The sequence below is a fragment of the Anopheles stephensi genome, chromosome 2, assembly GCF_013141755.1.
Source record: "Anopheles stephensi strain Indian chromosome 2, UCI_ANSTEP_V1.0, whole genome shotgun sequence".
NCBI lineage: Eukaryota > Metazoa > Arthropoda > Insecta > Diptera > Culicidae > Anopheles > Anopheles stephensi.
The window spans coordinates 12,683,251-12,694,393 of record NC_050202.1 but is presented as its reverse complement, the minus strand read 5'-3'; the positions used below and the strand labels follow the sequence as shown (position 1 = coordinate 12,694,393).

The window sequence follows — 11,143 nt, the reverse complement described above, 5'->3', positions numbered from 1 at the left end:
GCTTCCACAAACTGCATTCAATTTAACTATAATAAAATCTTATTTAAGCAAAAAAATCCTCAATATTCAAGCTTTCTTTTTGCTTGTTTTTTTTAATATAAGAAAGTTAGTAAGAATTAAAAAATAAAAAAAGTCGAAAAAATTTGACAAATAAATCTAGCTTTTAGCAAAACGGCTGTACCTCAGAAATAAAAAATGAGCTTCTTAATTAACAGTAGCACAGCAGGTTATGTTCAAACATAAAAAAGATGCTCAGCAACTGTAAAAAAAAATATTGTTTTTTTTTTGTGTATATTAAGTTTTAATCACATTTGTCTGAGAATGACTAAAAGGTTCTCATAATCGAATGTTCGGTTGATCGAATAATTGGATTGTTTTATAAAAAATTTTAACTTATTTTTATAACAAAAGGATGAATTGAAAATCCTTAATTGTACGTTTGAAAAAATTATTTATTTTTATTTTATTTATTTTCGATTATGACGGCTTGGCGCCGTATGGTCAGTACCGCATGTGCTGACGAAGTACAAAATTCAAAGATACAAAAAATTACCAAGGCATTTCCTCCCTGATATTTCGCCTTATCCCGGGCGTGCTCGGTTGTAGATGTGTGGAGGTTGTGGTGAGTTTGTCCAGTTCTATTGTTGGTCCGGGTCTATTGCTGTGTAGAGTGTGTTGGTGGTTAAGATGTGTACACACGGGACTCCATCCTTCCGTGTAACGGATCTGGACTGAAACAAAACAGAAGGAAAACAACAATTGTGACAGCACAAACATTTGCCTGTGAACAGTGGACCTCAATCTGCCCAGCAGTGATAGCCCGAGCTCGATCCAGCCAGCACCGAATTCAGAAGCTATCGGCGAGTTCCATCCCGTAACAGCAGGGTCTCTGCTAATTACGAGGTTGAACCCGCCGACCACCTCCGAACCCAACGCCAGCAAGGCCGCACTCGCTCCATCAAGGCTAGACAGAGATGAAGGACACTGTTACAGAAAATTCTGCCTCTCTTCTTACGACAGTGACGTCTTTGACCCCGGATGCTGTTGCTTCGTCAGCGGATCACCCGTGGCACTACAACAACAAAAAAACTTAACACTTAAGACAAGGACAACACAACGAATAACAAAAAAGGAGTGGCGGATGTGGATTGGAAGGATAATAGGGATGCGGAATCAAAGGATGAGACCGTTGTCTCTGGCGAATCGGTAGATGAGCCTCATGTAGGCGAGGTCTCTAGTCGCCAACATTTCCCTTATTTCTATACCCGGTCGTCTGCCGATGCTCTCGACTGCGCTTAACAAGGAGGGTCTTGCAGTTTCAAACTCCACGCAGGACCACAGAAGGTGATCCACATCGTGAAATCCGTCACCACAGCCACACACCTTCGTCTGAGCCAGAGTTATACGCTGCAGATGAGCGTTCAACGCGAAATGATTCGACATAAGTCGAGACATCATGCGTATGAACGCCCGGTCTACAGAGAGTTTGAAAAAATTAGGTGATTATATTTTTTGACCGTCACTGTAAATGTGTATATTTTCAATTATTCATTTCATTTCATAATAATTTATCAGATTTCTTTACAGTCTAGATTTATGTTGTAAATGATAAAATCGTTTATTTATTTATCATTTTACGTTTGTATTTATTTTATTGTAGTTAATTCTTCTTCTTTGGAACTACAACCTCGAGAGGTATCGGCCTGCCATTTCTGGCTTTCTGTGACTTAATTTTACACGTAGAAAAGTAGTCAGCTTTACGTACGGGGAGGCGGTCTGAATGGGATTTGATCCCCGGCCCTGCCGTGTGAAGACCGGCGCCGCTGTCGCCTCGGCCACCGGACCGCCCTATTGTAGTTAATAAGTGCTTATAAAAAGCTCTTCCTCCCCTATTAGATATTGCTCTCAGTTTTGTTTTGCGTATAACAAACTTTTTTTGTTGTATAAAACAATTATTTGTCAATATTTTCCATATGATTTAATCTTCCTCCAACTATTTTCGAAGGTATTATAAAATTAAAATTTATGCGGGCAGTGACTGCATAAATCTCCAAGCGCTAATGCATCGCTTCTTCGAAATTAATTGCTGCAAGGTTCCAGATGCAGCGGGTTGTCAGCAAGTGATCTTTACCCGGCTCAAAAGCCTTGAGCTGCTTTGGGGAGGCAGATTGATCGTAACGGTGGTTCAAGTTTGTGGGGATTCCCATTCACTTCTTGGGGGAAGCCAAACACGATAAAGCTCATTGCTGTCAGTGACACTGTTTGTGTTGTTAGCCAGGTGAGGAGACGATGTTTAATGTTTTCATCAATTTTAATTTCTAGGAAGGTGCAGCAAATCAAAAGGATTGTTGAAATATTCAAGGGCCTTGTTTTGAGGTTGGATTAGTTGAGGAATTAAGCTCATATGAACAGTTGTTGTATTAGTTCGGTTGTTAATGATGGAGGGAAGCGTTATCAACTTCATCGAGCTACACCATCAAATGCTAAACTGAAAAAAGTTAAACCCCTCACGATCGTTTCGACGCTTCGCATTCACACAACTCTTCCGGTAGACAGACGAATGCCATCACAACCTTAAAATGGATGCCTGCGACGTCTGCTGTGTCTGCAATAAAAATCTTGATATGCTGAGGCCTCCAGGGCTTATTTAATGCCTAACACATCAGAGTATCATAACAAGCCTTTCGGATCAGAATTATTTCAACCAATTAAGCTTTGGAAGATGATTACGTCAAATTTGGTTAAATCCCATAAGAAATCCTCACAATCACACAAATGTGGCAGGAATGATTATTTTTCTTCTAGTAAATTAATTTAAGTAAGCTACAGATGTCAAGCAAAGACCTCCAAAGATTGTCCAAAGAAGCTAAAGAAAGAGAAATACAACCAAATGCACAAACCCTCCTTTAAAATCATCTCTTTATTAAAAAGACGCATCATATCTGAACGTGTACTTTACCGCTTGAACCTTAGTTTGCAGCTACTTTATGCTTAAATGCACTTCCAACACGTGGAGTTCGGAATAGTTTTGTAGTTGCTTTAGCTAAACACATTATCGTACATTCTACGCAGTATCGAGCGATCGCGGGGCAGTGATTGTTCATATTTGTACACCGATTCGTGATACTTGGCATTCAGTTCGGGGTCTTCCGGGCCCCAATCGTGCGTTGGTTTAAAGCAGTGCAGCAGACGATCCCTCCAGTCCGGTTCCTTGCGCTTCAGGAACGTATAAACACCCCAGGCCGGCAGTTGCAACACTCCCGCAGCGAAGATACACCACCCGAAGGCTGTCGGGAGTAAAAGAGAAGAACATGATGATTGCGGTATTAGATTGCTGCACAGCTAACATGCTATTGCATGGCTCCACACTAACCATACATCCCATCGGGATACACGTAACCGTTGAAAGTGAACGTTTCGTAAGTGGCGATGTGGTAGAGCAGGATCGCCGCCAGTAGCGTCGGTGTGATAAAGCCCCAACAGATGCGCCAGTACAGGCCCGTCTTGATGCCGAGCATAAACTCAATGTCCCGACAGATACGTCCCACGCCGTAGATCCACGCGAACGTAATCATCTCGAACACGGCCAGCACGAGCGCCACAAACGAAGCGCCGTAAAAGTCCAGAAAATCCAGCACGTACTGTCCACCGGGCGTGGTGTAGATGATGCCGATCCCGAACCCAACCACAGCGATCCCAACCGCCACTAGGGCCGGCTGCAGATGGGGGAACCGATCGCGAATTACCGTCATCGTGGTGGTAGCCATGCCCACATTACTCCCGATCCCCAACACGAACAGCATCATGAAGAAGGCGATAGCGAAGAACTGGGGCCAAAAGGTGAACTTGGCGATCGCGTCCGGGTAGGTGATGAAGGCGAGACCGGCACCACCCCGCACCACCTGCTTAATGTCCGGAGCTTCCAGCACGTGGGCAAGATGTCCGATCACGCCGAACACTATCAGTCCGGCCAGCATCGATGTGAGCGTATCCATGATCGACACAATCGTCACATCCCTAGGCGATACCCAGAGAATAGAAAGTTAGTCTTGTGAGGGCTGCTTTTTTGGGAGAACTTGAAACCACTCTCTACCTATAAACGTTGTTGTGGAACCGATTGTACGACGAGTACATCATCACATTACCGAAGCAGATCGTCAGCGAGAAGAACACTTGCGTAACGGCCGCGTACCAAACCTTCGCCTCCAGGATTCGGTCCCACTGCGGCTTGATGAAGTACAGCATACCGTCCCCGGCGCCTTCCAGTGTGCAGGCCCGCACCAACAGCACCAACATCACAACGTAGGGGAAAATGGCCAGGAAGTAGGCAACCTTGCCGGAGCTTTTAATTCCTGGAAGTTAAACAACAAATTGCTTAGTTTCATATGGCCGTGCGTCCGAAGGAAAAGAGAACCTCACCTTTGATAAGTGTCAGGCAGATGCAGGTCCAGGGAACGAGCAGGCACAGCACCAAACGCCAATCCGGTGTCCCAATGCCATCGTGTATCGTGTTCGCTTCCTTCAGTACGTCCTTGCTGTGGAGGTTAAGGCAAATCGTTAACTGAGGCGCAGTCATTGGTTTTTGATGTGGAAGAATTTCAGTTTCATAAAATGGCATGTCAGAAAAAACATCAATTAAGCTATTCTAATTGAACACTTGAAATGTGTTCCATCGTAGTCTGTTCAATAAATTCCTTGCGTTCCTCGTTGGAATATGCATTCAAGGTAGAAACAATAACTTCTGCCCTAACGCTTCCTCACCAGATGAGCATATTGCACTCAAGTCGCATGTCATCAAGCGGAGATAATCGTTTCACCATAGTGAAAGTACTATTTTAAACGGGGTGATGAATAATTCTCGTTGTATGTACGTTGTTAGCTGGATTTTTCACAGATGTTTGGCCTTTCTGTGCGAGGCTGCTGCGATTCGACTCCCTGGTTTCGTTGGCTTCACTGGCTTGTAATATATACCTTGTGACATTGTCTCCGTTCAAGATACGTAAATAATGATCTGGATTCAAGCGTCCCAAGTGCAATCAGTAATCAGTTTCAAGTATGAGCAATTTCAAGGTGGGCGGAGACAAGGTCGAGCAATGCAGACGAGCAAAGGGACGAGCAAGCTGCTTCTTCTTTGTTACACTAGCGACCTCTTAGGACATGCTTGCCATTTCTGGCTTACTAGACTTGACGACACCACGTCGTAAAATAGTCAGTCTTCAATATGGGGGAAAGGCCCCAGATGGGATTTGATCCCGGTCTTGTCGTATGAAAACCGCACCGTTGCCGCCACTACCACTATGCGTCCCTAGACGAGCTAGCATATGTCTAGCATTAATCGAAGGATCAAAACCTGTGACAGATGAGGCCAGATTTTTCTTGTAAGTTCGTACGCCTTATGTGTAACAGTTTGAACACAAGGCTCCCAGACTGCTGGTAGCTGTAGAAATTAAATTGTTAAATAGACTTTCACTAATCTGTTTTGTTGTTTCTTGTTTGTTTAAAGGCCACCATGTTTGAAATATTTAATATAATAAAACGTCAGTCAAACAAACGCGAGCAGTAAAAATGTAATCTTGATTGAGGTGGTCCGGTGGACGAGACAATAACAGTGCCATGCTCCACGCGACAGGACCGGGGGGTTAGATCCCGTCCAGATCGCTATCCCTTACTCAGGATTGAATATCCAGCTGCGGACAAAATTAAGCCACAGAAAGTCAGCACAGAAAATTGTTGAGGTCTGCCATTGTGGTGTCAAAGAAAAAAAAAGATATTTGAATTAATGAAAAAATGTATTTGAACCAAGTCGTACATCAGTGTAAAAAAATTGTCCTGTTCCTGAAGCTCGTCGAGGCCTCAGAAGCAGGCAGCATGCAGTCGGTCCAATATTTAGCATTAAAGTTATGACCATTTTTTTCATCCAAACCATTCTTTATAAAATGTTGGGAAGCTTGTCAGTAGTGCTAACAGACGACCCTATCACCAAGTTAATATGTCTTGGTACCTTCAGAAACTCGCATAATATTATTTGAGATCGTTGTTCGAATTCTATCAGATTCCCAACTAACAGTTAGGCATCACTCTAGGATCTGAAGTATGAGTATAAGCCAACTGAATGATCCAATTACGTCTTGGTAATAATTTGGAAACATTACCGAAATATTAACCATCTTACTCCTTAACTGTCAAGCTTCTCCGGTGAAAGCGCAACGCTACTCATGTTACAAACATGTGCCACTGATTTACGAAAAACAAAACCCCAGACCTTTCCCTTTGAATACTTTCATCAGCTCCCCGACATTCGATACTCACACAAAGTACAGCTCGGCCGAGGTGACGGCGGTGGTGGTCGAATTTTCGGCCATGTTCGTGATCAACCGTGAATCGATACAGGTAGCGTTCCAGCTCTCGTTACATTCGCTCCACGGTAGCGGATCGCCGAACGAAGCGATCAGATAGCGCATCGTAACCGCCATCAGCGACGCATAGTACGTCATCACGATGAACGTCGAGTACGTTTGGCCGACCCCGATGCCGCGCATTGCCGGCGACGCATCGTACACGTTGATGCAGCCCCGGCTCGAGAACTGGCTGATCAGCATCTCCAGGTAGTAGATCGGTCGCCCAACCAGCAGCAACACGATCAGGTACGGTATGACGAACGCACCGCCCCCGTTTTCCAACGCCGTGAACGGAAAGCGCCACACATTGCCGAGCCCGACCGAGAGCGCTATGCAGGACAGCAGAAACTCGATATCTTTGCCCCACTTGTCACGCTGCACCTTCGGCAGGTTCTTCATCAGGTTCATCTCGAGCAGTGCGCTGGCCCGGCCGAGGTTGACACCCGCGTCCGGTGGCTCTTGCAAGTGGTTCACCTTGGCAGTGGACAGTTGCGGGCGCTCGCTGGAAGTGGGCTCTACCGTTCGCAGGTCGGGTTGTCGATCGTTGGTGCGTGGTTTGGTTGAGGTCGTCGTCACCACCGCCACGACGGGCTCATCGTTTACGAATGCCGGATTACTGGTCGCCATGTTTGGAGAAGGGTGGATTGTTAGGTGGCTGATCTTGGAAGACCACGGTTGACCGCGCACCGACAACTAGCACTAGACACACTCGAAAGCGGGAACTATCTTACTGAAGCTTCTTACTGACAGGAGGCTACTGCTAGGTGGCCATCTCCAGGCGTACTTCTACGAATACAACTACAACACGACTAGTGGAGGTAAGGTTAAGCAGGTACTAATACTACCGTGAGAACCGGTCCGGTTCCTAGAACCCTTTCGCTGTCGATAACGATAACTGCGGGGAGCGAATCTTCTCCAGCGAAACCGGCTCTCAGGCAGGGGTAAGCAGCAAGCAGGCCAGGGTGACAAAGTTCTACTAAGTCTATCGTGCCCGCTCGGTACGGCAAAGAATGCGAACCGGCACGTGCTACTAACTGGATTACTACCGACAGGGCGCGATGGCGCCAACTACAAAACGACTCAACATATGTGCGACTCCGCACAATAAATTCGCGATTCCGCTTTACTACGCCGCCGCCTCCACCGCCATTCAAAGCTAAAGATCAAACACGGTAAGAGCGAAACTCACTGTTCGAGGCCCAGACAATCCGTGCGTTTTTACCGCCAAACGCACACCGCGCGTATATATTAAAACCAATTATGTCCACTTAAGTTATGCCGCAACGACGCACGCCCTCTTTCTATTTGATCTCGAGCCCGGGGTTATGCACACTGCACCTAGTGACTTGTGCGATTCAACGATTGACGACCGCCGATCTAGCTCCGGCAAACCTCCGATCGGCTGAACGGTTCCAAACGGACTGACCGGCGCACGTCTGTGCCAGGCCCGGACGAGCACAACGGCTGAACCGTGCTCCGGCTCTTAACGGTGGCCGGCTTGCCGGGAGAAATTTAAGCAGCAAAACCCTGGCACCCACCCACCGGCTCCACTATTAGTGTAAATGACTCGCTACAATTATAATACCCGGCATTTGCTGTCCCTGAAATGTTCCACTGCCGCCTGTACAGCCAGCGAAACCTTACAAGTTTCGCTGTACTTTAACATTCCTTCAGCTACCTTTGCCGGTCGCCGGATGATGAGCATAAGACGGGATAGTGATGGAGGTTCCTTCAAGAGCCTGTTTCGGCCACGGTGTCCAAAAACTTTGGTCCCGAAAATAACACCAATTCCCCAATTCCCCGTTTTGCACGGTACACTGCACCAACGAGAACGGCAGGCAGTAGGAGGTGTCCTCAGGAGAACCTTCTCTTGGTATGGTTTGGAACAGGTAATATGATCCGGAATGGCCGGCTTCTTGAGACTGATGAGCGGTGTGTGTGTGGAAGAGGTGTGAATGCATTCTCTGATGAGCCGGTGAGCCTATCATATGACGGTTAGTGTAGTAATTCGGGGAATTTGTTGCCAAAAACCCACGCTGTTTCACAATGCGTGATGAAATAGGTAAGGAGCGGTCTTTATGTAAAAGAAATTAGGGAAACATCAATTATGCAAAATTAACTTAGATAATGGGTGGATAAAATGAGAAAAAGGTTATTGAATGGAAAGAACCAAAAAGATATTTAAATAAACAAAATTGTTGTATTATAATGTAGAAGAATTCATAAAAATATAAATAAATTAAAGAAAAATTTAACATACGAAAATATATTTTGAATTTTAAATAAATAATCAAAAATAATTTCAACTTTTTATGAAATTTAAATCGAAAAGTCAGATTTTTTTTTATTATCACACATTCAAATAATTTTAGAATTAACGGGAGTTTTCTCAATAAATAACAAAAAATGTACTGACTGGCTGCAATATCAATAAATTGTTTAAAACAAATTTTTGTTCGACACTGACTGTAACCACAGGCCCATTTTGGTTTCCAGCTAACCGCACAACTGAATGACGTTTATCCGAACATTTGCGGCGAACGATTTGATTGATCGGTTTTGTAATTATAACGATTACGAAACACGTTCTGACCATCGAGTTGCATCGTTGTTGAAAATTGTATCAAAATACATGCTGGTGCAGTGCGGCTGAAAACTAGTTTGTTTCTAACAAACGGGTAACAGGTTAGCTTAGGTTTAGCTAAAATGTTTAGAAAATCGTAACTAACATAGAAAAATAGAAAATTTATAAAAAACTAATTCATAATAAACTTTTGTTGAAAATCCATTGTATTTCAAAATGGTTCCAACAGGTATTTCGATTTAATTGGATGCTTACCAACTGGAAGTGGAGTTTCCACAACTAATGCAATTAAATTTTAACCCATATGGCACAAGCAGCTAGAAATTGTTCGAATACTTTCAGCCGGTGGGTGTGAATTGTTAAGCGGGTTTTCGGGAAATTGATGCGCCCAAATAAGCACCAAATATGCCATGTGAGTGTTTTCGTCTGTTGGTTGGAAGCATTTCAATAGAATGTACGAAGTTTGATTTAAATTACATACGTTACTGCGAACAGTAAGGGATGGAAAACTGAGATTAATGCTTTGGTGATTATTAGGAAGACCTTTAAAATCGCTATTGTTTACCTTCCAAGGATTTATAGATTTCAATATTAAATTCGACTGTGAATTAAACGGGGAAAATTTTTTGTTTCAAACAAAATCATCCCCTAAAATTCAAAAAAGGTCCAGAAAGCTTTTGTATTCTATTAAAGAATTTAAACCGTCCTGAGAGACATTGTTTCCAATTATCTTTTAAATGCATCCCGCTAAAAAGACATTCTCATACGCTACTAATCTCAGTCGAAGCTCTCTCTATCTCTCCCTATCAAACCCGTCTTTAACCACCCTAGACACAATAAACACAGTATGCCGTGTCTTCCGGTGTGTTTGTTTAACCTGCTGGGACACTGAACCGGTTTGCGGATCTTTCTTGCTTGCCCACCACCCTATCATCACTGCGGAGGATTGGAACGATCTGTAACGATGTTGTCACCGGCACTGTGGTCGGCGAATAATCAAACGGCTCGGTTTATTACAGTGGTGCGAGATGGTTGTTAATATTTGTTCGCCGTAATGCCGACCGTAACAATAAAGCACGTGCGCGAAACAAGCTGGAACGAAAGCACATTCTAATGCGACCGGGAAAGCTATAAAAAAACACGGAACACCAACCATCGGTTCCATACTCGCTTCGTATGCACTAGGGTGAACTGCATCGACCAGTAAACAATAGGAGGGTGACACACACACTCTCTCTCTCTCTCATTTGGCACTTGTTTATGTAATACACGCTAAAGTTCACGAGGAACAAACGGAACCGAACACTTTCACTTTGGAACTTTTTTTTTCGGCGTGAGTTGCTTTTCTTTTTATGGCACTTTATGGCACTTTTTTAAACTGAGGCTTCGTTTGCTCACATTCACTGGAGATTCACCACGTGGAAACAGATGTTGACAAACACTAATCGCTAGACACATACCTCACGCACATACACACGCACTAATCACCACCGAAAAACGCGACCTGCTACTGAGGCAGGCATCGCAATACTGATGCCTCTTCAGATCGAGTAGGCCTAGCAGCTGTTGGGTGTCAGCAGGGGGTGCGTATATTGTGGCTGCTGCGACTACTACCACCTGCTTTACCATGCTTTTCTTTCTTTCGCTCCTTTTCACTCTCACACACACTGATCGTGTACATGGTGACTACAATAAACGGGCAGCATAATTCCCCCCGCAAGCGAGTGCATCGACATGCAGCTCTTAATCCACCCCAGCGTAATCCGCATTAGCAATCCACAAGGTGAGCATGTATCACACCCCTATTTCCGAAAGGGCACACTCACACAAATCCATACGGGAGGGTTGGTGCACCGTCGCTAGCATAAATGACTGCTCGTCCAGCATCAAGCGCGTTCGCTTCGTACGGTAGGTCAGGCCCTCGTAATGGAATTGTCTACAGAGCGTGCGAAGATATAATACTGACCATACTCAGCACGCACCCATCATGTGCCCAAACGACACACGTCAGCCAGTTCCACGTCGATAAACGTATGCGCGGAGATACCATGCGCTTAAAGTGGTGGCAATTTCGATGCTCGTATGGCGCAACAACCGGCGTATGGGGTTGCTCATTTTATCAATGTGAACTATTATTAAGACTTGTGAAACCCTGGGTACC

The 11,143-nt window shown here is 44.6% G+C and overlaps 1 protein-coding gene across 6 annotated transcripts; it reads right to left on the bottom strand.

Moving 5' to 3' along the window:
* Positions 1-2,899: 2,899 nt before the first annotated feature.
* On the bottom strand, positions 2,900-10,824 carry LOC118504068 (sodium-dependent nutrient amino acid transporter 1-like). 6 transcript variants are annotated; one of them, XM_036038114.1, is made up of 6 exons: positions 10,809-10,824; positions 6,310-7,207; positions 4,420-4,535; positions 4,094-4,352; positions 3,374-4,017; positions 2,900-3,287 (listed from the first exon to the last, which is right to left on the bottom strand). In XM_036038114.1, the coding sequence occupies exons 2-6, from the start codon at positions 7,023-7,025 to the stop codon at positions 3,040-3,042; spliced, it is 1,983 nt and encodes a 660-aa protein (XP_035894007.1). In that variant the 5' UTR covers positions 7,026-7,207; positions 10,809-10,824; the 3' UTR covers positions 2,900-3,039. The 6 variants fall into 6 exon arrangements, with proteins under 6 accessions (XP_035894007.1, XP_035894006.1, XP_035894004.1 ...); XM_036038113.1 differs by lacking the exon at positions 10,809-10,824 and adding an exon at positions 10,443-10,555 and having other exon boundaries at positions 6,310-7,196; XM_036038111.1 differs by lacking the exon at positions 10,809-10,824 and adding an exon at positions 10,443-10,509.
* Between the last annotated feature and the right edge of the window lie 319 nt (positions 10,825-11,143).